This window comes from Aythya fuligula, chromosome 6 (assembly GCF_009819795.1).
Source record: "Aythya fuligula isolate bAytFul2 chromosome 6, bAytFul2.pri, whole genome shotgun sequence".
In the NCBI taxonomy this organism is placed as follows: domain Eukaryota; kingdom Metazoa; phylum Chordata; class Aves; order Anseriformes; family Anatidae; genus Aythya; species Aythya fuligula.
Genome location: NC_045564.1, coordinates 37,931,817 through 37,959,382, shown reverse-complemented (window position 1 = coordinate 37,959,382; position 27,566 = coordinate 37,931,817). Strand labels below are relative to the sequence as shown.

The window sequence follows — 27,566 nt, the reverse complement described above, 5'->3', positions numbered from 1 at the left end:
CACACACACGCTCTCTAGACAAGGAAAGGTCCTGCTGGAAGCCAATCAAAGCAGCTTGGGTAGGAGCAGCAGCGGGGCCGTCACCCCGAGGGGCGCAGCCGTGAGCGGACGCTGACTGAGGGGCCCTTTTGGCCACGCGCCCAAGCAGCAGGAAACGCTGGGGGAAGCGCCGAGGTGCAGCTGAGCCCAAATGGAGTCAGCACAGTCAGGATGGCCTGAGCCTCGCCCCACCCCTGGGCAGCTGGTGCTGAGGAACCTCGTTAGCAAAGGCAACAGCAGCTGAAGCCAGTTGGCCTTACTCGGCCTTGCAGCTTCTAAAACCCTGGTGTGAGCTGCAGGCGTTTTGCAATGCGGCATGAAACTCACTGAATAGAGGGCACAGGGGTACGTGAGTTTATCAGAACAGCCTGACTTCGTGCTCCCCACCCACCCGTGTTTCAAAGCAGCCGTTCCTCTGCGACCCACTGCAGACCCAGGGCTGCCCCACCACCACCAGCCCGCCTGCCCGCAGAGCTGCTGCTGACCCCAACGCCCCTGCACAGCACAAAAACTGCCCCGGCCCACCCCTGGCTGCTGCTTAGGGGGTGACAGCTCGGGAGGGAAGAGAAGGGAGACACTGAGCATGCGATGGGTCGAGCGATGGAGAAAGCTGGAGATGGACGTTGGAACGAGAGCCGGTGTTAGGAGCGCTGTGGAGGGGACCGGCGGGGCTCCCTGTGCTGCAGAGCTGCCTCCCCGCAGGGTGCAGTATGTGAGGGGCACGCTGCACCTCCTGGGCAGGCAGATTTTTGATTTTTTTTGCCTGGGAAGTGAATTAGTGTTGGGCTGGGCACGGCCTCCCTCAAACCTCCTGGTAGTCCCAGGCCCCGCAGCCCCTGGCAGAAGGGGCCGTGCCGGGGCTCTTGGCCCATCCCTGGTACCCAAAGGGGGGGTGATGGGGACCACGGGACCAGGAGCTAAACCAACCTGGGGACGAGGCTGCTAACCTCCAACCTGGGGCTAACTTCGGGAGGGAAAGGGGAAAACGCAGGGGTCAGCAGCCAGTGGGCTACCGAGCCCCTGCCACAGAAGAGTGAGGACAGGGCCTGGACCTGCACTGGCCTCTGGGCTCTCACCAGCACTACCCTTAGCCACGACTACTGACAGGCTGTCTGGCATACAGAGAGAGGAGGAAGCTAAGTAAAAAGTGATGCTTGCCAGCTCTGTGTATCCTCCACCACCGGTGTGCTAGAAGAAATCCTTACCCTCGAGTGAACATTTGGAAATTTAGTGATATTATTCTTCTTTAGGGCTAAACAGAAGAAAAAAAAAAAAAAAAGAAAAAAAACAAACACAAAATGATGGTTAAGTAAAAAATGGGATGGAAAATGAAGAGCAAGTCAACTCAGCGTTCAAAGATCCGGGCACGTTAGCCAACAGAGCACCAGGAGGGGTAAGGCCGAGGCTACGAGAGGAGGTTAGACAAGGAGAGGAAAGGACAAGAGGGCCACCCTTGCCTCTTGCTAACCAAATTCCAAGCTGCTTTGAAGATTGGCTCCAGGAAGATAACACAGCAATTAACTTGAAAGAGCAAATAATTGTTGAGCTGATTATAGTTTGCAATTTTATTAGAAGCATTCATAAAAATACACATGGCAAAGTGAAACACTGTTGTCTTCTTAAGCCACTCGATCCTTAATTCAAGACAACAGTGTTAACAAACATGCAGGGTTAAACACACCCTTCTTACACCTTACACCACAAGATGTAAATTGCTCAGTTCCATGTCAAGCTTTTCATCGTCACAATTTCCCTGCTTCTGGCAAATAACTGAGTTTCCCCAGCGTCGCTGCCTCCGTCTCCCCCCGTTCATGCTGAGCCCACCAAGAGCACTGGAACCGGGTAATGCTCCATAAACGTTTCTGATTTTAGATAAAGTTGGCATGGAACTGAAAAAAGTTAAACGTGGATGTGACCGAATGAGAGGAGACTTGATGCTGTCCGTTTCATTCCGTATCTGGCATGCAGACATGCAGGTGCTGGTTAGAAAGTCTGAAACAAACCGTGGCTCCTTGCAGAGGACGGACATTGCTACGGACAACCCCTCCGCGCCAGAAAGCAGAGCCCACGAGAGTCCCCTTTAGTTCATGCAGACCGTAACTCTGCGTGGCATCCAGCCCACTTATTACATGCGTGTTACACGGGGAGATTTGCAGAGAGGGAAGAGCTGTAGGCCAGAAGAGCTGACATAGAAAAGACAAGTGAACCGTCACTGCGCGGCTGCGTTTGGCCCCCTGAGCCTCGCCAGCCCCCACCGTGCTGCCGTGACTTCCACCACTTGCTGTTCTATGGCACTTGTCATGAGGATTAGAGATGCCTTTGAGATGCAAGGATGGCCAAAAGCATCGAAGACAAAGTCGATGGGATGGAATAAAAAGTTAGGGCAGGACGAGAGCATGCAACGAGGGTGACAACAACACAACGTGAGGCGGACGCCGGGCGTTACTATACACTCAACATTCACATGGTCCTGGCTGGGGTCCGTACAAATGGAGAAGTGTCAAAAATCTACAGCAACCTTTTTTTTTTCTAAGAGCATCAGGTGTGAAAGAGGAATAGTTTAGTAATGGAATTCCTCAGTGAGAACAGGTTCGCAGAAAAACCGAGAGCCACGCTTGGCGGTTCGAGCTGTAAAGGGCACAGTCTTCAGCACTGCATGGGAATAACAGCCAAACAGACAAACAGAGCAGTGAGGAGCAGGATCTGTCGCATTAGTACACTGTTAGTGCTTGGTTAAGGACATCCAGGAACGGTTTGACATGTTCCAATCAGCTGTCTCATGACACTACCAGCATTTGGGAACGAGGCAGTTCTAAGTCTCTGAGTATTTCTTATGCTACACAGTGTTCAATGGTTTTGAAAGGCTATTGCTAAATGGAAAAGCCATTACTCCAGAAAGGGCTGTGGTTTCTGACAGTGGCCTGTTCCAGACCAGCAGGGCTTTTCTGTGTGCCTCATGAGGCACTAGCCAGTTTTAAATGACACTTTTGACTAGTTCCATACCATTGATAAAGATCTTGCAGGCCATATTCAAGCTCTACCTGACATTCGGTGCCCACCCTGTATTATTCCATGGCCTGAGGCCCTCAGAGACAGCCCTGTAATAGAAATGCTGGACACAGGACCATAGGAAATGCTGGGGTTATTTGTCTGGCCCTCCCTGCACTGGACTGCCATTTGCATGTGGATTGTCACCTCTCACACAATCTGTTTCCCCCACAGAGCAGGAGAACCACTTTGTCAACTCTTTGAGTTTCAAGGAGTCTGAAGGAGTTGCAGAAGCAGTCAGCTCTTAGATATTACAGCAAGTCTGCCTCCTAGAGACTATTATCTTAGGAAGCCATTAATCAAAGTTAAAAGAGTTGTGAAAGCTTCAGCAAAAGCGTTTCAACCCTGTCATCTCGTTGGGCAAAAATTCTCTGGCTTTCCTTACTGAGAGATAAAACAGCTCTCCTCCCCTCCTGCAGGAAAAAATGGCATGGAAAACATTCAGGAGAAGGAGCCAAGGAAATCCTGCCCAAAGGCCTTTTTCTGAGTTTCTGTGCAACAGAAATAAATTACTGTACAGCTATCAAAGTGTTAAAATCATATTTCTTCCACATCACAGGGGAAGAACACGCACTAAAATCCATGTACCACAACCAGAGGAGATGCATGGATAAAAATTACTTGTCTCCTGAGCAAAGTACAATTTAGACGACAGCTCTACCAGCAAACGTTTGCACACAGTGTCCCGGCTGTCTCTGGCTGTGCCAGCGGGTTCTGTGCCTCTCCCTGTGACCCTAGGTTGGTGATCAGTGTGGGCTTTGTCTAACAAACCGAAAAGCAGTAAAACCAGAAGCAGTTTAGGGTCATAAATCATTCAGGTTTGACTAAATGATTTGCTGTAACTGTGCAATAATGTGCTGCAATTACTGTTAGTACATTTTAATGAAAACGTAGGCTCTTAATAATGTTAAACATCCATCATTCATTCCACTTAAGGGTAAAAAAAAGATTTCTGGGAAAGATCTGCACAGCATGCATATCGCCACCAGAGTATCTGCTGAGGTCAGGCACTGAGCTGCCTACTCTAGTATCAGCCTGAGTGGGTCCCAACATGCTGAGAGAAGAGCAGAGAAACAGAGCACATGTCCAAGGCCTGTGCTTGTCACAAACTCGGGCAGCACTGACAGTGGACATGTAAAAGCAAGGTATTGGGGTTTTTGTTACGTACCAGTAGCGTAAGTTTCTACATTTGATTCACATCAAGTAAACAATTTCCTAAGCTGTGCTCCAGTAACACTCCTCAAGAAGTACATAAAGCACTTACGACAGCTACTAGGCAGATACACATTTCTGTCCTTTGGGAAAGGGCCTCTGGGACGGTGGAACAAAGTGGGTTTACCTGTTATAATGTCTTCGATAGCACCATCCTTCCCTTCATACACATGCCTATTATCCTTGACTTGCCGCCGTCTGAGCTCTGCAATTAGCTCTTGCTGCTGTCTCTTTGTTTTATGTGAAGGAGACTGAAAGCAAAGAAGAGAGGATTTGTAAGGCTTGACCTCCAGTTACCCTGTTCCTCTTTCCCTGAACATTTCAAATACCAGGTGATCCCACTTGCAGCAACCAACAAAGAGGAACTGCCAGTTTTCTGCCCAATTTTGCAAGACCAGGAAAACCCAAGGCTGGGGTGAGCTCACACCCCAAGGAGAGGAAGGCCAGAGCCACAAGTTCCCCTGGCTGCCAGGCTGTTTTTCCTTCTTACATTTGTAATTTAGTTCCAAGCCTTCTCCTCACTTGAAACTGAAACTCCAACCTTTTACCTCTGAAAAGCATGAAGGGAATGAGAACAGGCTTTCCTTTCCCAGGGAAAATGCCTGGCTGGGATTAAAGATACCTGTTAATGACAAGAGCTGTGTGAAGCAGCATCAATCACCAAAGCAGCCATTGTAGAGCCATGGGAAACCTCCTACAGCAAATCTAAAGCATTAGCTCAGGAAAAAAAGAGGTCAGGAAAATCCTATAAAATGGTAACAAGGGGCTGACTCCTGCTGCCACGCTCTAAAAGGGAGAGATCTGGGAAGGAATGTTACATGTCCCTGCAAGAAGGGAGTCTCTGCACAATTCATACAGGTGGGATTTCAGACAGATAAAAGGCCAAAGCAGAAAAAATAAATAACCAACAGCAATATGGGCCAGGTGACTTTCTGTCTATTCAGTTTTCTTGAATTTTGCAAATGTCAAAGTAGCATAACTGTACACTTGGATTCCTTTAGCCCAGTTTGGTTTTCTCCCCATAAGGAAAAAAACTTCTCGGGACTACATTTCTGGGCATCTGTAAGTCTAGACAACTTAAGTTCTTACACAGAGCTGTGGTTTCTGAACTCTCAGGAAAACATGAACATGATGGCTCCAGCCTGTGGTTCATACCTTTTGGTCCTGTTGCTCCATCAGTGCTTCTTGTTCCATAAGTTTTTCCATTAAGGCCTGTTCCTGCTTTTTTCTCAACTCATTCTCTTCTTCTGCTTGCTATTTATCACCACAACAAACAAACAAACAAAAACAAACAGGTTATAGCTTCAAATTGCCACAGAGAACCTAAATATTAAAAATAAATAACACAACCATTTGCTACCACAGGACTTTCCAAGAAAACAAGCTTAGGGTGTAGCAATTTAACTACCTCTAAACAAAGTCTGAAAAAATGGGCTGGGAGAGACCTCTCTAGGTCACGCAACCTCCCCCTCCCAATCCCAAAAGACACATACTCAGGGTTAAAGGTGCAAACTGCAGCCTCCCAGACATTCAGTGTCTGAGGACTCCTCCAGCGTTTCAGACAGCTGTATTGTCTTTCAGCCCTGAAAGTAATCCCAAAACAACTATTTGTGCTGCCTCCAGCGGTGTTACTGTGCTGTCTAGGACAGCTCACGCTGCATCAAAGCTAGAGGGAGCCACAAGCTGTTGTGTTGGGAACCCAGAGCCACACGAGTCCCAAATAAATGTTGAGGATGGAAGAGAAGATGAGGATGCTCCTGCTCACCTTGTAGGCCTTCACAAATCGGACAAACACTGGGAAAAAGACTGAGGGGGGCGTTGTCTTGGGATTCTCCCCGAAGTACTTCACAGCATCATCAAAGGCATCCTACAAAAAGCAGACGGTGACTGTGCTGCACACACTTCATGATATACTCGCCAGCCATTACTGCAGAACTCAGTGTAAGGGTCTACATCTCCTCAGGGTGTGAAACTCTTGGCTGACACCAGCACATCTACATCTAGCACATGAACTCAGAGACAAATCCACAGAACTGCTGCTCCTTTTTGCAGTGACATGCTGCTGGTCACTCATGGGCTGAAGCCTGCCTCAAAAGGGACCATGAGGGTTTGACCCACAGAGTGTGTTGAGAAGAACATCTGTAGGGTTATCACCAGGCTGACAGAGGTAAGATACATCTGCAGCCTGAAGAAAAAATGCTAGGAAAATACTAGCACAAGCAAATAATCTAAACTCAGTCTCACCATGAAGGAGGAAGAATGGGTGGTTAGTATGTGTGAGGATACAGTATGTGTGAGGATACAGTATGTGTGAGGATACAGTATGTGTGAGGCTAACAGCATGGAAGAGGTTTTTTTTATACACCACAACAGGCCAACAAATCTTCATTCCACAAGTAATGGCCATTTTACACATTTAAATCAGAAAGGAGGGGAACCTGGAGAGTGCCTCCTCACTCAAAGCACAACCAGCTGCAAACTAGTCTGGCTTCAGCAGAAAACACCTGTGTGTGCACAGACAGTGCTCTGCTTTTTGCATCATTCAAACCCCTGTGTCAATCTCCAAGAATTACGAATTACCTGGGCTATTTTGGCATCATCCTGCAGCTTCTTCAGCTTTCCTTCATTGTTCTGAATGAACTCCTTCAGCATCGTGTTGTGGTCGTGCATGGTGTACTCACGCTTCGTCAGGTCCAGGCCCCTCTGGAGCTCTTTCACGTCCAAGAGGACATTTTCAAGAGACACTAGGAAACAAAATGAAATCGCTGAACCACTCCTGCTCCGCAAGCACCCAAACCCACAGCATGAACAGCTCCTCGCCGAGAAGTGCCCCCAAACACAGCGGTGTGTCACACAGCCTGTGTGGCTCACCCTGAAGTCCCTCACACAGTGTCAGCACCAATCCCTGTGCCCACAGTAGCTCAGCCAGCCTGCTGACACCAAGAATTCAGCATCTTGTCCTAAACTGGCTTTACTACAAGACCAATTTTTGCACACACATTAAACCACCTGCCTTTATTTTTCGGATGGTCCCAGGGGTTACAGTACCTGCAGCAGCTTTCTCCACGTAATGGAGCTCGTTGTAGAAGAGGGACACGTGCTGGTACTTCTCCTTGACAACATTGGAGATGTAGTGCAACAGGGTTTGCTTTCGGTCTGTTGACTTTGTTTCTAAGAGCTGGGGAGAAAAGGCAAAAAGATTGCTGGGTTAAGGTGCAGCGGACACCAAACAGAGTGACTGAAGTGGTGTTTGCTTTTTCCTGGTGTTTCTCCACCCGACAAGGACAGCTACAAATGCCCCTGTAAGTGTTTACTCAGTGGTTTTCAAACTGTGGACTGCAAAGCCTCTGAGGATTTGTGTCCTTCTCCTGAGGGGCCTCCAAAATGATGATAAGCCAAGTAAATTCATACAGTGTGGTGGGAAGGCTGCCTTTACTGGCTGGGCAGCCCCGGCTGAGCCCCCAGGCAGCCAGCAGCCACTGTCAGCTTACAAGAAATGCATCACAGCCTGTGCCCCCACAAGGTACTGGCCCCGTCACCTCCAGTTTACTCACCAGGTCTAAACTCTGTAGTTTAAATCCATACACAGCTCCTCGCTTACTGCTGTTCATGTAGTTACCAAGAGCCAAGATTATCTGCCAGAAAGAAACAGAGCAGAACACGAATTTTCAGGACAAATGCACAGCGTCTGTGCAACCTCTGAAAGGAGAGTTTGTATGCAGGCATCCATGCATGCTTCCAGCACACACACGGGGCGAGTGGTTGAGCTATTGAACGTAACCAAAATCAGACCTACCTCCAGGATTTTCTTAAGCTTTTGGGACGACTTTATTGAGACAGACGCAGCTATTATTGCGTGAAGTTGCTGCAGGTAAACACAGGAAGAGGGCTAGTTAATGCACATCAAACCCCAAAGTAAAATTAAAATTCAACACACTCGCATTTGGGGGAAAAAAAAAAAAAAAGAAAAAAATAAATGGTTTTGATCTATACAGTGGGCCCTAGCATGAATGTTACCCTGCCCTGGCATGTCAGGATTTCAAATAATTCATTTGCACTGCAGATTTAGCACATTCAGATGTGGTTGAGTAAAACTTGTCTTTACATTTCAGTCCTTATTACTGTGAAAGATGCATCAGACTGGATGGGACACACATCAAAGAGCTCCCAGCCCAGCACTGATAGTAACTTTTTCTGATGACACAAACAACTAGATTTTCATTTAAACTGGTCTTGAACTTCTACAGGGAAAAAGAAGGATGATATGGAGCAGCCCAGCATACAGGCTGCCATACAAAGAGCACCTGAGATCTCTGAGCCATTGATAAATGAAAACATAGCTAGAAAAACACTTTTTTCATTCATGTAATCATTTCTCAATCTGCCTCCGTGAGAACTCATAATCACTCCATCACACTCAAACCATCTCTTAGAAAAACTAAGACCTCTATAACCTTCACTGGCTGCCCCACGCCTGCATGTGGCTGCAATGCTCCCCCCAAGCTTGACTCGTGCCACAGAGAGCAACTCTCCTGTGGGGCTGATGCCTCAGGGAACCCTGTTTCTGCACAGCTGATGCATCACAGAGGCATCTCCAGGGGTTGTCTCCTGCTCACCGGGGTCAGCATCTGGATGCTTTCTGCGAAGTTGCCTATAAAGGCCATGATGGTCATTTTCTGCATCAGCCTCTCGATCTTGCTGAACTGCATCATGAACCGGTCTTCGTCGGACAGGTTCTCGATGGGTTTCCTCTCCCTCTCGTAGAGCCGCAGCACTTTCACCTCGTTCTCGGTGGGCAGGAACCGCATGAGGCATTCCACGAAATCCACTGGTAGCGTTTTCAGGTCAAACCTGGGTGATAACAAAAAGACAGAGGAAGCAGTGTCACAACAAGGGTCTGCCTGAAGTGATGGACAAGTAAAAGAAATGAGAAAGCTGCCAGTGGCACAACCTCTGCCTCCTACACTGCTCAGCTACACATCAGCTAAAGCAGTGAGAAACTACAAAGATGCTGTGATGCTACCCCTGCTCGTGTTGCCCTGGCTGGGCTGAGGGACACAGCCCTGCACATGAAGCTGCCTGCACATGAAGGGGTGAACAAGGTAGCACTGAACAGATGACACAGACAGAAGTGCTGAAGGGAACGCTGCTGTTTGGCATCTTCTTTCTGTTTTGAACGACGTGCCCAGTGCCCCCACCCCTGCATGGCCACATCTCATTTTTATCAAAGATGTGCTGGGAGGAACAAAGAGCTGTTTTACACAACTGGGCCAGAGCCCTGTAAGCCCTGGAGCTGCCTCAATCCACAGCAGGTCTGTGTGACTCTCCTCCCCAGGCCCAGTGTAATGCTTGTACTTGCAAATTTTGAAGACCTCACTTTGAGAGAAATAGCAGATGTTTGGCCACGAACACCACCAGGTTCTGAGCGACTCCAGCAGCAGCCCAGAGGAGCAGGTCCACCTGTGCTCAAAGCGGAGCTGGCAGCCCAGGCTCTGCACCACCAGGGCAGAGCAGAATTCCCCTGCCCCGTCTGTGGGATACACCTGTATCACATCGGGGCTTGGCACTGCGTGGGGCGATTACGTAAAGCTCATTGCATGCAGAAGGCTTCCAGTGCACTTGGGCTGAACTTGAGCGCTACAGAGCACACGGCGATAGCTGCCTGCCCCTGACACCCTGGGCTTTGAGCGTGCACTGGAACAGAAAGCATCGTGTAAACAGGAGGAGAGACTCAGTGTGCAACAGCACACGGCGGATACACAGGAATTAGGCTCTTTAACAAAAGACGTGCTAATTTGTTAAGCCTATAGAGTGATGCAGCAACATAAAGCTGCAAGTTAACATACTTCAGTACAAGGGGATCTGATTTGTGGGAATTCAGAATGGTTCCATCCTTACTCTTGGATTTTTTCCAGATGCAGAAACATTTACATCAACTGCCAATTCCAAACCATTCCACTTACCAAAAACCACAGTAAATCTTGACTATGACTTCTTTGCTGACAAGTGTTTTACTTACACATGAATAGCTTTGCATATTTCATCTGCCGTCTTTCCAGCTTTCCTTAAAGTAATGGCAAGGTTTTTGGCCCTGTTCGCATCCAGTAACGTGACTTTGTTCGACCCTTTCTGAGTTATTTTTTGCTTGCTTGAAGTCAGATCAATGGCTGGACCTTGGGCTTTTGTTTTGAATATTTCTTCAAATTCATCCACGTTTAAATCCTAAAAAGGAAAGCACATGATTTATCCCTCCTGCAGCAAATACCACAGCCAGCACTGCCTAACAGTGGGCCAGAGCTGCAGTAAAGCCCTGTGGCTGCTGTGGCTGCAGCAGAGTACTGCAGGCTGTGGCTGCAGGGTGTAGTAAACGTGCTCCTGAGTTAGTAATAAGGAAATTTGGCCTCCACCCCAAATAGTCCATGCAGCTCTGTGCATCTTCAGGGCACAGGGACCACGCAACACCTGAGTACTCAGCCCTGCTCCGTGCTGCTTTAGGCTCCTTTCCCCGGCATGCAGCCCACATGTGCCCAAACCCACCAGGCTGGAGCAGCGATTTTAGGCTGGGAAAACCAAATCTTCCTCGTTGGATCTGCTTCAAACAACTGCACTTAATAGGTGTGCACCTTTTATAATCAATACCAGCAGCTACAAGGACTCCTTACTGGGTACCACAGGCCACTGATGAGCTGTTTGCCAAAACCTCTCTCCGCAAAAGCCAATATTGACTCAGGGTATGGACAGAAGTGGGAAGCAGAAGTCAGCAGACAGCACTCGTACCTCCAGGATCCTTTCGTCATCTATTTCGTTGAAGACTGTCCCATTGATCTGGTTGGGTTTGAGGGCGACCCAGTTGAACACTGGCATGCGGAACTTGGTCTTGATCGGCTTCTTGATTTTCACAGCTAGAGACACCAGAGGAAAGGAAATGATAAATTCCCTGCAGCTGAGGACACCTTTCCCTCAGCGATGTGGAGGGAGGGTGTGCTGCTGGCAGCCGATGGGTCACGAAGTTCAACCAAAGCCAGGGGACGAGAGGCAGAGAAGCCCCTCTCCCCAGTTTTTGGTACCCTGCTGCAATGGGGCAGCATGGCTTCAGAAGGGCCAGGTTTGTCCTCTAAAGCCCAAGGGGTGGGCAGGACACGAGAGCTTTCACACAGCTGAAGTAATGGGTCTGGTCTTCTCGGGTTGTGCAGCATTTGTGTGCTTCAGTAACTTACACAGAGAAGCTACAGGAAATGAAGGTTAACTACTGCCAGTAATCAGTGAACAGAGAACAAAATAACGTTGGGGCAAGGAAAACAACACAACTCTGTTGCTATTCCTCCAGAAGTGCAGGGTACATCAGTAATTTTGGTAATTCAGTGCTCATTTCTGTGTATGTTGATGTACACACAGTGGTGTTAGTCACTACGAAATCAGGATGTTCATTAATTAACCAACATGTTGATCCAAAATCCTTTAGAAAATGAGCCATTTCTATCCAAGTCTTGGCTCCTTCCTACCCTGCATTTGTAGTGGGAGGAATCTTGCTCATTTTTTGATGCTGTGTAGAGATGTTAGGGTTTTTTTTCCCCGTGATTTCAGAAGATGGATTTCCCAGCTTGCATAGCACTTGAGCAAATAATTATTTTACTTTTGCCTAGCAAGTCTGTGAGCACATTTTGGGCAGGACAGAGACCACCTGTTTCAGGGGACACTCTCCTGTTGTGCACTGGAGCCAGGTGAACAACAAGAACATTTCTCTCACTTTGTCCTCCCACTTCTAAAAGAATTGAGCTGTGCCTCTGTGTACCTTTCGGGCTCGTGCCCATATTGCAGAGACACTGCAAAGAATAAATTACTGGCAAGACAAATTGCTCGAAACAAAGATCCATCAGTGAGTAACAGGGAACATGCACAATATTCAGCTTGAAAGTGTATTTTGAGAAATACGTTCACCCAACTGGAAGACATGACCACGCATGATAAACTTCTGCTCATCTAAACCAGTTTTGCTCTTTGTACAATTAATGTGTTTACCTAAATAATTCCTAAAATAAAACAGATTTTTTTTCCAAGCTGAAATATCCATGAAAAAAACATTTTCATCTGATGCATGCATTAGAATAGCTTAGTGACTGCTGCTGGGTTATTTCAGGACAGGAAGGGAAACGAACTGCCTCGTGAGCCAGCTCCCACCTCGGCTAATCAAAATCCCTTAAAAATTCCCTTCCTCCTCCCTTACAGAGACCCAGCAGCAGCTGGCAAGGCCCCTGGGAGCCGCACCACTGAGGGCAGCACAGTGGGGACATGGTCCCAGCAGGGTACAGACGCCAAGGAAGGCATCTGCAACTGGTGGAGGCTGCCCAGTCTCAGTGCTTCAGCCTTTTGGGGGAAAAAAGCCTATCCTTGATGTGAACGGTGTAAAGAGCGCAGCTGGAGGACAGCTCCAAAGAAACCACACAGCTTAATTACTTGCTGAAGTGCTTTGCTGAATCAGGGCCTCCGAGTGGCCAAATCCTGCTGGTCGGCAGCACCCTGAAGCCAAAATGTGCTCCTGCTCCACCCAGAGCCCCTCTGCAGCAGCCTGCACCCCCCCTCCACCTCCCGGACAGGGACACGTCTGTGGGCACACACAGGGCACAGCACGGAGGGACAGAGGGGGACAGGGGAGAAGAGAGTTAAATACTTAGCAGAGAGCAACCTACAGAAGAGCTTGATTGGCCCGTCTAATCAGGAAGCAGAAAGAACAGAGAAAAAAATGTTAGTGATGGTCAGAACAGCAAGGCTCATCGCTTCACCGCTCCCCCTCCAACCCCGCAGGGACTGTGCCCAGCAGCCTCCGCACCCGAGGAGCACCAAGCGCTGCTGCTCTGTCCCTGCACACCACGAGGACACCAGGCTGAGGCAGGGGTCTTCTCCACGTGGAAAGGCCTCTGGAGAACCAGGCTGGCCCCGCAGAGGCAGAAGGGAGCGCCTGCTTGCAAGCTCTCTGCTCTGTTCCTCCAGCCACGGTGTCAAGCAGCGCTGCATGCTGCAGGACTGCTCTGAAACCCACTGGGGACACATTAACCCCTAACCTCAACCAAGCATCATCCTTTGTTCTTTTTTTTTTTTTAATACACTCTCTGGGACCCTCCAATTCCATGATGCTTTTCACTTTCAGAAAAAAAAAAAAAAAAAAAAAAAAGAAAAAAAAAAAAAAGACTTTAAGGGCTCGAATCTGGAATACTTAATTAGTTTAAAAAAAAAAAGCTATTAATCAGACTTTCTCAGTCTCTGGAATCATAATGTACTCTTGAGATTTCCTGCAGGGGAAGGGGTGTGATACCAATTAACATTCACTTGCTGTGTGAGATGCTTGGCATATGATAGAGAGAGCATAAAAACATGATGGAAGATGGGTCAGGAAATTTTTCTTCCTTCCAAAATAATTACAAAAAGTTTGCCGTGTTTTTTTTTTTTCACAGATATTTCTTCATCATGTTCTGAGAAGAAATCAAAACCATGAAGCTTTGCATTTCTTTCAAAACCATATTTTGTTCACTTCAGGCCAAAAATGATGATGTTAGAAAAATATTTCTGGCAACAGCTTCAGTTTCGCTGAAGAAGTCATCTCTCATAGACCAAACCAAATCTGTTTGATTGATAAATGATCTTTCCTTTCGTAAATCCCTCTAAGTATAATACCAGATAGAGATAAAGAGTATTAGTTAGGCGACTAAGAGAAAAGAAGCCCCACCTCAGTATCCTGTCCCCTCCAGTCCACACGCCCTGGCCTTGCCTTTGCTTACTTTGCAGGCAAACCCTCAGCACGCTGGGGAAACACCGGGGAGTTTTACCTGCAAGCCCTGAGTTGAAAACCACGGTGGGAGAGGCTGTCCCAGGCAGGGGGGGAGCTGAGGGCGGGGGCGGCGGGGGCAGAGGAGCTGCAGGAGCGGTGTCCAAGGCTGGGCCTGGGAGAGGAGGTGGCGGCGGCGGAGGTGGTGGTGGAGGCGGGGGTGGAGGCGGCATTGGCACCGTCACGGGGCCGTTTTGCACTAAAAAATGGAGAGAAGAGAAGAGGCACTGCCATGAAGAGAAATCAAAATGTCACAAGCAGCTGCAGAACAACTCACAGCAGGGCCCACCACCCTCCTTGTCCCTCCCATCGCTCTCCTCTCCACACTACACCAGGCGGGTGTTTGCTGGACCCTTCACCACGCCACCTCAGTATATGAGCACGGGAGGAAACCACCCTAATGAAAGAAGCTGGTGGGGTTTGTTTGTTTGTTTGTTTTTCCTGCCAACTGAAGAGCTCAGAAATGGATCAAACAAACCTGACCTGCAAGCTGATTACAACCTCAGAAGGTGGTTTTTTGGTGTAAGGCCACCAAGCCTGACCCCAGCACAACAAACACCCAGCTCTCAAGCTCCCGGCCAGCCCATATTTTGGGGACGTGATGCTTCTTACCTGCCTCCGATGCTGCTGCTAAGGCTGGTAGTGGTGGTGGAGGTGGTGGCAAGGGGACAGAAGTTGTGGCTCCAGCAACCGGTGTGACACACGCGCCAGCCACAGCCTCTGAGCCTGCCGGCACCACCCCGGAGGCCAGAGCCACAGGGAGAATAGAGATGTCACCATCTCCTTTCTTCTGGATCTTAATGGTCCCCTGCTTCTCCAGTTCGTGGATCTTCTTCTCCAGCGTTGACTGTCGCTGGATGGCTTCCTCCTTTTCCTTCACCATTTTCCTCAAGGTGTGAACCTGGGTATTTGCATCTTTGTAGATTTCCTGTGAATGCCACACAAACACGGCATTTGCAGCTTTATTCACAAAACACAATACCAATTTTATATGCCAATACCAGCAACAGAAGGCAGCCTGACACCAGACCTTGGGCTGCCCCAGGCATTATCAAAGGAAGCATTTTAACACAAACCATACATTTTCATTGGGGAGGAAGGCCTCCTTTTTGTTTTTCCCACACTAGAGGTAAGGCTGTGTGCAGTACTGCATCCTATGCACAGCAGATGTGCTCTACCTCGATTTTAACTCAGGGTATCTGATGCCTTGCTGGTTGCTCTGTTTATGAGCAGGTATTGACCCATAAGGTGTCTCCCCTCCTGATCAAAAAGTCTGGATTGTGCACAGAAAGCAGGCTGTGCTTGATGCTGTGCTTGATGCTACCTGAGTCTCAAAGACTCCAGTTCCACCTCAAACCCCCCTCCGGAGCCAACCACATGTGCAAAACTCAACCAGCAACGCTACAGACCTGAGCAATAGGATATGCTTGTCTAGTTCACCGATTTGCTGGCACACTCAGAGCGTTAAATGTCCATCTCTGAGAGCACAGACAAATAAATCTACTTGAAATCTGCTCTGGGTTCCAAATTAGAAAGCTGACGGAAATTGCTCAACCCATTAAAACAGTCATTAGCTCCCAGACAAGAAATGCACAGCAGATCCCTCCGCTGAGACGTGGCATCAGCCAGAGCCTTCCTATCGCACTTACCCGAATCACATCCAGTTCTTTGTTTCTTTGCATAAGCTGTTTTTCCAGTTCCACAATCTTTGCCATAGCTTCATTCTCCGTATCTTGGAGTTTTTCAGATAACTATTGTACAACAGAGAAATGAATTAGATAAATAACAGTAGCTTTCTCAAGCAAAATGTCAGCACCACTTGCTGGAAAGAGCAAGGGGTCCTGCGTGGAGGAGGCAGGTGGCACCAAGGGCTGATGACGAACATTACCCCTCAGCTCTGACTAGCAGGCAGCCTGGCTGGACTGCAGTCACAAGCCTGTCCAGTTAGAGAGTCTACTCTACAATAAAGAACTTAAAATGCAATTATTTAGTATACACACCAAGTTTGATGTGAAACCCCAAAAAAAAACACAATCCTACAATGGCACTGTTGTAAAGCCAATAGATGCCGAAGTGGTGGGACCTGTAAATATCTCCTCTCACGACTGAGCTAATTTAATTAGTTATTATTGAGAGTTTGCTCTTTCCCATGGTCTTTTGATTTATTTTTATTTTTTACCAAGGGGTCTGAAAAGCCACGAAGTTCGTGCTGGCTTTTTTCCATTACCACAGGCAAGGTTGGTGAAGGCTGTACTGCTTGCTGCATTTTTGAGATTAAAATTTGCAATTCTACTATTAATATTTCTGTCAACACATAACAGAAAATTATGTCCATACTCCTGGGATTAGTCTAGTTTGTGTAAATGGAGATCAGAAGTCAGCCCTTAACATTTTGCCACCAAGGTAAACCATTAAGTTTCTAAACAGTGGAAAGGAGATCTGCGAAGCAACCCATGCCATTTCCACCACATCATTTTTCTCTAGCAGAAGAGTACCTCAAGAGTGGCAGATACTGCATGGGAAGGGTTTTTTTAATATATTTATTCTAAGTGATGGCCACATAGGACTGGTAGTAGAATAACCCTTTCTTAAAGTATGGAAAACACTTTTATTTAATATAAAACAGCCAAGCCACATTTTCTACACTAAAGTGACTGATACCAAGAAGAGATGGGACAGAAAAGCCATGAGCAAGCACCAAATATCTGCCCGCTGCTGTTTTTCAGTCTATATTACTAAGCCCTTGCTTCCTTTAAGGCATCAGAGCACCTATCAGCTCCGCACCCACCCTCCTCCAGCACGGGACACGGCCCTGCCCCAGGGATTCAGCAGGAGCCCCGCGGCAGTGGTCTCACTCCACCTGCCTGCCCCCACTCACACATCCTTGCTGTGAGTGCTGGAAGCCACACAGAGCTTTCGCTGTGCTTTTACAGTCAGAGATCCTTATCTTCTCTATTTACTGGTACTGAGAATTTGCTATGGAATTTGCCATTTCCACATAAATTAGCTTCCCCGGCTCACAACAACGCTTTGCAGTCACTCTGTGTGCCCAGTGCCTCTCTGCTCAGCACCTCCACGTGGAGATAATTCCCCCCTCGGCCCACCACTAAAATATGCAGCATATCAGGTTCAAAATACACCATGGAAGCCCCCAGGAAGTTTACCTGCCTGAGATTTCCAGAATTCCTTCATTTGCCAAGTATCTTTTCACCCCCCATAAAGAAAGCACAGCAGTCCCACAGACTTCCTTTAAAGTAGTACTCCTCACCCCAAAGGTTCTAGCCCCCGCTATGCTTTTATGTCCACCTCCTGAAAGAAAGGGGCAATACCAGAGCCCCTGTGCAGAGCAGGCTCTGCACCACTCCAGAAAGTGACTTCAGTTTTGTACTAACATGGGAAATATTTTCTTCCAGTTCTTCAACTCTTTCCAGGGCTGCATTCTTGGTTTCAGCGTCCTCCAGTAATGCTCCCACGTCGAAAACGTTATCCAGGTAAGCTTGAATTTGCACCTGCAGTTTGTCGCTCTCCGTGTGTTTCAATTTCTGTAAACCCAAAAATAAAAAGCCGTCACTCAGCACAGGGAGCGATTTGAAGCAAGATAATTGCACACAGTGAAAAGGGGAGGGAGAACAGTGGGAGCTTGGCCACTTCCAACATTCAGGAATTTTAATATTTTAACAACACTCTGCATTTTAACATTAGCTGGGGTCAAAATTGAGAAACAGTCATTTTTGAAGACCAAACATCCAGAACTTTCAAATAAAAATGAGCACTGTCTCGTCTTCTGTTACTACAGAGGGTACCACTGCTCTCCTGCATGCCCCAGCCCTGCAGCCAGCACGGAGAGGTGAAGCCAGCACTCGTGGCCAGGCACAAAGCAGCCTCATGGCCCAGAGCGAACCCTCCCCTTGTCTTCACTCACCTCGTGTTGGGCTGGCTTGCCACATTCAAAATGAGCTCATTTTATCTCAAAAGAAAACATCAGAGTGCAGTTTCAACCATTCTGCCTGTTTCTGAGGATACTCTAGTATTTGGGGCACCCCTGGACCCCAGAGAGTGCCATGCTGGTACCAGTGTGTACAATTACTTCTGGCAGACACTGAGGCAGTGCCCGTCCCTACCATTTCCATGCAGCGAGTGCCTCCAGGCACAGTGCTCGCAGCCCGAGGCCAAAGGTCAGCGCGCGGCCTGCACCATGCAGGGCCATGCCACTGCCACAGAGAGCGGCTGTGGTTCATCCTCGCCTTGTTATCAGACAAAGCTACCAATTTAGCTCCCTGTCTGTAATTCCAGCTCGCAGCAGTGGGTTTTTCTCCCCTCGCGGCAGGGTGGCTCCAGGCCGCAGCCCTGTCAGCCCCCGAAGCACGGCGGTTTCAGCACAGGCTGTGGGGCCGCCCTGTGCTGCCCTCCTGAAAGCTGTCGGTGGCAGCACGTTTGGGGCAGCAGGAGGCTTGGCCTCCTCGTACTGCCTGCCTACTGCCTCCCCGGCCTCACTCGTGTCCCTGCTGCTCTCAGGGCACAGGCAGGAGCAGCCCAGCTCCCTGAGCAAAGCCCACACGTGCCAACAGCCCCACGCTGCAAATACGCTCACCCGTCTGGTGAGCGCCAGGAACCTGCCCATACTCACGTCCAAGTACTCGTCCAGGCCCAGTTTTGTAAATTCATACTGCAGGTGGACTCGGAAGTTCATGTCCTCCACCGAGTGGACAACGATGTTGATGAACTGCATGCAGGCCACCTGCAAGAGGAACCATCACGGGTCAGCAGGGCAGGGCACACAGCGCTAGTGACCGCACTTCGTTATGGCTGCTGCCAAGGGAAACTCTGATTTGCTGTTCTGCAGCTTTTTTTTTTTTTTTTTTCCCCATCAGCTTGTTTGTCTGTTGTGATAAAGGGAAACACGGATTCCAGCAATTAAGTCATGTCTGTGGAGCCTACCTTTATTGCACGCTGGTTGGCTTGCCGTGCCAGCTCGCACTGCGAGACATCACACAAGCACACAAGTGCTTAAGAAAACAATGCCGTGTTCCAAAACTGCCTTTAAAAGTGAGATTAATTTTTCAACTGGAACCCTTAAGTTGGAAAGGGGGACTTTACAAAAGGTGCTTTGTTATTTGCAGAAAGCGTGTTTTAAAATCTGTGGTTTGGTAACTGAGCAAGGGCCCAGACCATACGAGCTGGCACGCCACCACGTCCGAGCACAGCACAGACAAGACAAAGGCCCTGGAGCGAAGGGGGCCATGAGCCCTAGGAGCAGCAGGGCAAGCCGCCTGCAGAAGGGCAGGAATCGGGCCAGGAACCCCACAAAGGTTTGCTTTTTATGGGAACAGAAGGCACAGCCAAATCCCACTCTGCACATCCCTTGCTCTTTCAGCCCTTGGGTGACCACCTCTGCGTCACTCCCTGAGCTGCTCTGAGAGGGTTCGCCTTGTCCTTGACGTGTCCCTCTAGGCCATAAGCCAGTCCTGCTGGAGACACTGTGACAGGAGTAACACCACGTTCCCAGCATTGACTGAGGTAGCTCCTAGGTTTCTAGAATGAAACTAAGCCTCCAGGCGACTCCATGTCTCTGGGCTGCTTTGTGGGAAGACAGAACTGAAGGCTGCCCTCTGGATTTCCAGTTTGCTGCTGGAAAGTGGCCAGTTCTCTGTTTCAAGGCCCAAAGAATAAACTAGTGGACAAGTGTCTGTTGTACGGTGGCCTTTGACAACAGGTTTGGGACCGGGATGCCCATTCTCCCAACCTGAGCTAGCTTTGGAGCCACCAGGAACCACAGGAACACAAGCTCCTGGGGTGTCTCACCCCTGCCACTCAACGTGCACCCATTTCTTACCAAGCAACCCTGCTCGTGCAGTTGGTTTTGACTCCCTGCATGGCAGAGGACTCCTTCCAGTTTCTGTGGTGAACTCTGGTTCCTCCTAGGGCCGGTGCCGGCCTTGGCCAGCTGAACACTGCTGTCCTGTCAAATCACTCAGAGCCAAATTTCCTTATTTCAAAAGCGCTTTTGTTATACTTGCTTTGGCTCTTAGAACATGAGGGCCAAATTCTCATTTCCTTTCTCAGATCCTTACATACACAACTAAGGAATTTATCAAGTCAAAGAAAATTAATCTAAGAAAGTTGCTTTTAAAATGAAGTAAGTCAATGTCAACAACAGGAACCTTCTCTAAAATACTTTTGCCTTTTTGTTGTTCTTTCCTCCCATTAGATCCACGCAATTAACTGCAGCCCCTTTCAGCTCCAGCTTCCCAGACAACTCTTGTCTTCTCCATCTAGGGCAGCCCGAAAGCCAGGTCCTGCAGGAATAGCTCTCTGTTTATCTTCACTCCTTACAACTACTTGAATTACCCGAGCTTTAACGTTACATCCTGGAGCCATTTCACCCCATCCTGCAGAAAGGAACGACTGCACAGCTCCACATCTCAGCTCCGCACCTTGGTTCCTCGGCTCTGCACCTCTCTGGCAGCCCCGAGCCCCCTGCTCGCCCCCAGGCACATTTCTCAGCTATTGCTCGCAGCAGCATGTGGAGCGCGTTAGGGCCAGATGGTGACAGGAACGAGCAGATCTGCCAAATCATTTGTCATGAGCTCCCTCCTCTAGCTCTAGGCTTGTCATATATTCAAGCCCTCAGTCAATGGAAGCAACCCAAAGACGCAGACTTTATTAGTAGTTGGGCAAGTTCTGAAAAAATTCTCTATTTATCCTCTTTCAAGCACTACATTCAACCTGAGAGGACCAGGGAATGTTCTCACAGCTGAAACAGGCTGCCCAGTTGGATGCTGAATATTCACAGCTCACCGGGCCTGTACAGACATGCTGACAGGTACATTCCCTGTTCCAACCTCACAATACACCATTTCTTATCTTAAATAACGATGAGGGATGATTGTTTCTAATAAAGGGGTCAAATCCTGTAGCTCCCAGCAAGGTGCAGGCTGCAGGCTGGTGCCACTTTCTTGCTTGCAGGCTGCACTACGCTGCGCTGCTCTCCTGCTCCCCAAATACCATCACCCTTTCGTGGGAGCACAGCAGAAACGTTCAGGAGTTGGGTGCTTGGGCCTGACAAATCTTTCTGTTAAATTACAGGCTGAACTGTACGCACATCTGAGAACACTTAATGTATACTGTGACTAGCAACATGTCCTTACTGGGACTGCAATAATAAGGAGAAAACCCAACTGTAACATGTCACAGAGTTACTGAGAGCAGCTTGCTAACTTTAGTAAAATTGCAGGGATCACTGTAACACTTTTTTTTTTTTTTTTTTCATAAACCATAAGGAAAAGGTCATCCTATCTTGCTCACACTGCTTCCTTTTGATTCTGCCACCACCTCGTGGGTGCAAACCTGGCCCTGTTGGCTGCAAGTCACTGACACTGGGGTCTTCAACGCCAGTAGGAAACACCCCACCAGCTGGTTTAATGCCTAATTCCTGGCAGGAAGAGGTCTTTATCATGAAGCTCTGCACTAGAATGGTATAAAGTGTCACACACGCTTCACAGTGACCCAGAATGGCCAATGTGACCAGGTGGGAAACTCTCCTGCTCTTCTTTCACCTACAAATGGGATCATGTCATATTCCAGGCACTGGGCATAAATAGTGCAAGGGAGACTGCACCAACCGTATCTGAACTGCGTTTGTTTTGTAATTAAAAATAGAACTTCCAACCAAAATGACCGCCCACTTGCCACAGGCTTTAAAGAAATAGATACAGAAGTATTTTTTTATATCAAATACGTAACCAGCCAGCTCATCCTTGCCACGTCCCTCTGTCTTTCACGTGTTTCCAGCGTGCAAGCTGGTGTTGGCATCTGTGGGTGCCAGTAAGATCTTCCTCTCTTGCTGCTTTCTGCTGTGCTCCAGGGGAAGTGGATTTGGTGAATAATCATACACATGCACATTGAGGAACCAAAGTGGTGAAAACTACTGCTATTTTTATCTGCAGATAAGGACAGACAGCAGCTGCACTGAGTCGCTCCCACACTTCCCTGTCTGTGATTTTGAGGATGTTGGCACATGTACAGAATATGCATCTTGATGTTGCAGATGCTGCTACCCTGCCACATAGAAGCAGTACACGCAACCAAAGGCTACTTTCCTAATGCCTTTGCTATGGTAGCAGACATTTCTTGAAGTCAACCGAAACTAAAAAAAAAATATGAGAGTTATACTATGCGATTTAGAATATTAAAAAATTGCACTGTGGTAATTTTAGGCCAGGGATCATACACATGGCACTGCTGCGTGTGACAGCAGGAACAGACACAGTAAGTAGGGAAACCCAAGGTTGCTGATAATGAAGAGTGCTCACCATGAAGTCTATATTGTTGTCTTCATTTCGGAAGTGCTCCATCAGCTTCTCGAAGCGCTGTTTCTCTCCACACACCTAGAAAAGAATCACCACGTGTACATTAAACTGCATTTTGCGAGAGAGAGTATTAAAAACGTTTAAAAAGCAGCTTCTGTGCTTGCTCAAAACCTCCCTCTGTCCACGTTTCCTCTCTTGTTACAAATATTCTTCATGACAAATCCAGCTGTGGATTCACAGCTCAACCAACACATGTGCTCCAATTATAATGTAACTCTTCATAGCTCTTTTCCCCCTAAAAATTTAGGGATACTCACTGCTTGTACAAGTGTTACAACAGAGTTACACCAAGCGATGCCACAGGAAGACTTGGCCTCTCTTACAGTTCAGAATTGATTTTCCACTGCAACATAATGTGATTAGGAAGAAGACCAAATTACAGAGAGGAAAAAAGGAAAATTATCACCAGCTAAATGAGGAGCGAAATGCATCAGCACAACAATCAGCTGCTTGGAATCACAGAGCTGTAATACAGGGGTGCTGGCAGGAAACACGTCCAACTGGAGGGAGAAATAAGATCTAAGATAACGTAGGTCTCAGTGTATTGCTTAACTCTTATTGCTCCCCCATAGCTTCCCTGGTCAAGTCCTAGTTCTCTCAGCAGACAAATGACCTGAGTGACTCCCCACAAACTCACGAAACACTAAATGCGCTGCCAAGTGACCGGGACCGTGGGGTGGGCACCGCTGCCCTCCTTTTGTTTGAAGCACAAAACCCTTGGTGAGCCCAAGAGGCTTCTTCCTTTCTTAACCAGGCTTCAGGCGAACATCTGGGGAGCGCTGGCTGCTGCTGCTGTGAGGAGGACACAGATGCATCCCCGTGATTACAACCCCAGGAGCCAGCCACTTCACAAAGCAGTAGCTCCGGCAGCCACCACCGCAGCTCCCCGTCCCAGATCGGAGAACATCGGCTGCTGCTTCCCTCCAGAGCCAGCTCATCCTGCAGCACTTGTGTGAAATTAGCCAACGAATGGTAATTAGGATTGGCGGGAGCACTGGGTGCTTCTTTGGGAACTAAACCCTCTGGGGCAAGGATTGGTTCTCTGGATGTATTTCTCCAGTGCCTCCACAGCAGGACCACATCCCTGATTCCACCTACTCCCCCAAAGCAAATTCTATCCAAAGTATGCATTACTATTACTATTCCCCCTTAGCTTTCTCTTTTTAGCTGTCCCTGTCTTGCAGGATTTATCTCCACAACGAAGGCACCGAGCAGACCTCGCTGAGGTCAGCGGGAGGTTTTGGATGGTTTAATGGGACCTAAACTAAGCTGATGGTGGGATTTGCAGAGCACTGCCTGTGGTGGGCTGCTGGGCGCTCTCTCTCCATCCTTTCTGCTGTCTGTTACGACTGAATGAAATCTATCTGCAGTGTATATCACACATCTTCTGTCATTGCCATACAAAATTGTCATAACTGGGTTATTATTCATGCTCAGCAACCACACGCATCTGCTAGGTGCCGAAGGTGTAACCAGCACTGGCTAAAATGGTGTTTAAAATGCAGCATGTTTCCAGCTAAACCTTAAAAACTCAGAAGACAGAAGAAATACCTTAGTGACAAAGCCTGCACCCTTGTGACAAACAGACTGTGCTCGGTGGTCAGGCAAATTGTCACAATCGTAGACCCAAAGGACTCAGCTCTCTGTGCAGCCTACATCACAGAAGGGGTTTCAAAGCACTGAACATTTTTACTCTGCCTGTAAAACACACGTTAAGGTCCAAGATACAGTAAAACAGAGCTGAGACAGACCCACTGGGATGCAGCAAGTCTTGCTGTGCTGTCTGACCCGCAGCTGTGCAGTGGGAGAAGGATGCACGAGCTGTCCCTGCTTAGCAGAGGGCCCTGGGACATGGGAAGGACGGGTGAGTTTGGAGAGACACCGGTCACTCAGCTTCAGGCTGTAAATCTCCAGTCTAACCCCAGGGTTTTCTTCATGGTAATCTTCACAAAGCCTTCCAGGAATCATCTTTTGGTGGGAGATCAAAGCCCAAACACTGTATACGGAGAGTTAGGGCAGCTCCAAAATGTTTCTAACCAAAAGCGAGGGCAAACGAGTGAGTTCCTGCTCCTGCCCTGCAACACGCTGTGCTTTGCAGATGGTGGTGGCACAAGAGCTGGCCTCACTTCAGAGACTTAGGCTCTGCAAAGCCACCAGATGTCCAAACTCAACTCCAAAACGGCGAGAAGCACCCTTGGGAAGATACAGAGATCATAGGGAGCATCTGGCTGCACCAGTGTGCATTTAAGAGCAAGAGCTCAAATGAGTGCTCTCTGGCAGGGACCAGAGCATCTCCGTAGCACTCTCTGCCTGCAGACCCAGGGATGGTTTCTGCGCCACGAAACTCAGCTTCAATGACCGTGCAGCACCATGACCTACCTCAGGGACTTACTGTGAGCACCCTGCTGAGCACCCTCTTACCGAGGGCCATCAGACTCCCTCCTTGCTGCCTGGGACGGCTGCTGCTGCTTCGTGCACGCCTCCCTGGGCCACGTATGCTTCCAGGCAGAGGCAGCACGCCCTTCAGGAGGAGAAGGGATGAGTCGCTGCAAAGAGACTCACTTCCCCCGGGAAGAGCCAAAACCAGGATCTGGCAGGGCGTCAGGGACCCACTTGCACTGTAAAGATCAAAGGCAGTAGCAGCCTGCCAATGTAATTTCATTTCAGAGGCACACACTGGGCCCGATCCAATTCCCTCTCAAACCAACCCCGAAGAAGCCTCTCCTTGATTTGCACCACAGGCTGCTCAGCTGTGCTCATCCCTTCGATATTCTCCAAGCCCATTTTTTTCCGGCATGGTATTTCAATGCAACCAACAGCAAGCCCACCCTACACTCTTCGTACCCTCCCTTTCCCAAAAAAAAGTTGGAGTCAACACGACAAAAGGAGAAATAGGTTCATCTCAGGTTTGAGCTCCTCAAACAATCACACCTCTCCCGCAGCCACTTCAGACAAAATGGGAGGACTTAAAGCAGATCAGGTACCGTGGAAATAAACATGACAAAGGCACATACAATCACTCAACAACACAAGCCAGAAGGACTGATTTTGGGGAATCTAATGCAAACCGTTCCGCATGGCTGAGAGAAGCTGACATAAACAACCAGCCCCCATTAGGGGTTGCCTAATTAAATCGGGGAGCAACTTGACGTGACAGAAGCCCGGCAGCCAATTGCCAAGGATGGGAACCCAGCAGCCCCGGCTGGCTGGCTTCGGCAGCTGATAGCAATAGGAAGAGCACCAACAACCTGTGGCTTTCAGCGGCTGCTTGCAGATATTTCACACTGTCATCAGATGAGTCAGGGCTGGGAACATGTGTGCTTCAAGAGAGACAGCGAGCTGACTTTCGTGAAATGATATAATTTATCCCAGAAGATTAAAGAGAGCGAGACTGTAGATGAAGCCTGCAGCCTGAAGATTGGCCCGAATCCAAGGCGAACGCTGAAATCAAATCCCACCGCATAAAACCATATGTTGCCATTTATATTTGAATAAATTTCCAAGGTCTGTCATTTGCATTGGAAGTACGGCTGGGACTAAGAAAGACTGATCTTTCTTTTATTAGCATTATTCTATGTAAGAAGAAAGATTAAATGGGTTACCGCAGCTATAATAAGCCTCTGTCTCTACTTAGGTTGCGAAAAAAAGTCTTTTTAGGTTGCATTAAGCCCACGTCATTCTGGAAGAACAATGTGGCTTTATGGAGAGCCACCCACGGAGGGTCCTTTCTCCGGGTGCTAACGAGGTGAGCCCTTTGCGGATGCGTTACAAAGGCACAAGGCAGCGCTGTAAGGAAGCAGAAGGCTCTGGTATGAAAAATGTTGTGAGGATTGCACCCCTGTCCACCTGGCAGTGCTGGCAGGTCACGCAGTTCACATCCAGACCACCCAGGAGCAAAGTTCAAAGGCGGCAGCGCTCGCGATGCTCCCACTCACGTGGCCTTTGGAGAAAGGCAGGCGGGGCAGGCAGCACATGGCAGTAAGGCTATTTTGAAAAAAGGGCCACGTTTTCATGAGCAGTGTCAGCCAAAGGGAAAACCCAGGCTGAGCGAAGCACATCGTCCTCCTGCCCCAGGTCATTAGCTAAGGACACGAAGCATCACCTGGGGAACCGAGCTTGCGACCAAACCCCACCACCAGCCAACGCAGCGAGCTCCGTGTGGAGATGGCAGGGCACACACGCCGTATTTTCAGGCTCTGGAGCTGCAGCTTTGTTGGCCAACAGCACAAATCGCACACTATGAGCCCCAGCTGCCAGATCTCTGCCTCCTCCACATCTGGAGGACCGATGCTCGCACGCCTGAGACGCGGAGCCCATGCAGCCCTGGAGCTGCCTGCTGCAGCCACCCCGGTGCGAGCCTCTTCTTACTAAAGGGCTGAATTTGAAACACATAAACCTCAGCAGAGGCTTTGCAACACAGCACCACTATCTGCCACTGCAAACGTTAAAGCAACCATCTAACCATGTGGTGCCCAAAGCTTATTTTAAGCACACGAACGCAGCCCATACTGGGTGCGGTGCTATAAGCAGCCTGATGGATATGTGCAACCCAAAAATCCATGCGACCCTTTGTAAACCTTTCCTCCTGTCTGTGCTCCTTTGTCCCGGCGGCACAATGCTGGCTTTCTCTCCCCCACAACAGCCCACTGTGGTCAGCAGATCCCACCACGGGCCGGCAGCGCTCAACAGGAACACTTTGTTTTGACTGATCACGCTGACATTTTTGCAGTTCGCTGAAGAACAAAAAATCGATTTTCTCATAAGTTACTGGTTAAGTAAACAGTTACTTAATACTTACTAGGTTAAAATACCTCTTACTTCTCTACCAGCAGGGTTAAGGCACTCTGAAAATACTGCTGCAGTAGAAAAGACAACAAATGCGTTTACATTTTCCAGCGCTTGCAAACTGTTTCTTCTAGCCCTGAGTTATTATAATGGCCTGTAAGAATAACCCGGCTCTGCTGTTTTCAGTGCTGTCACTCATTATTCAAATAGAGAAATCTGACTCTGAATCCGCTATTGTGAAAAGTTGGGGCTGAACAATATTGTCTCACGCCGCCGGAGTGAAAACTGCCGGA

The 27,566-nt window shown here is 48.6% G+C and overlaps 1 protein-coding gene across 13 annotated transcripts in view; it reads right to left on the bottom strand.

The window, feature by feature from the left end:
• FMNL2 (formin like 2) overlaps positions 1 to 27,566 on the bottom strand; it is a 104,202-nt gene that overhangs the window by 2,224 nt on the left and 74,412 nt on the right. For 2 of the 13 annotated variants that reach the window (XM_032189608.1, XM_032189615.1), the window contains 17 exons: positions 22,432 to 22,506; positions 18,747 to 18,857; positions 17,512 to 17,661; positions 15,769 to 15,870; positions 14,732 to 15,047; positions 14,121 to 14,318; positions 12,987 to 13,007; positions 11,077 to 11,201; positions 10,319 to 10,521; positions 8,916 to 9,150; positions 8,096 to 8,164; positions 7,854 to 7,934; positions 7,348 to 7,477; positions 6,880 to 7,043; positions 6,065 to 6,166; positions 5,455 to 5,553; positions 4,427 to 4,550 (listed from right to left, as the gene is read on the bottom strand). In XM_032189608.1, the coding sequence (XP_032045499.1) occupies positions 4,427 to 4,550; positions 5,455 to 5,553; positions 6,065 to 6,166; positions 6,880 to 7,043; positions 7,348 to 7,477; positions 7,854 to 7,934; positions 8,096 to 8,164; positions 8,916 to 9,150; positions 10,319 to 10,521; positions 11,077 to 11,201; positions 12,987 to 13,007; positions 14,121 to 14,318; positions 14,732 to 15,047; positions 15,769 to 15,870; positions 17,512 to 17,661; positions 18,747 to 18,857; positions 22,432 to 22,506 (2,305 nt within the window). The other 11 variants (XM_032189614.1, XM_032189619.1, XM_032189612.1 and 8 more) reach the window with 9 other exon arrangements.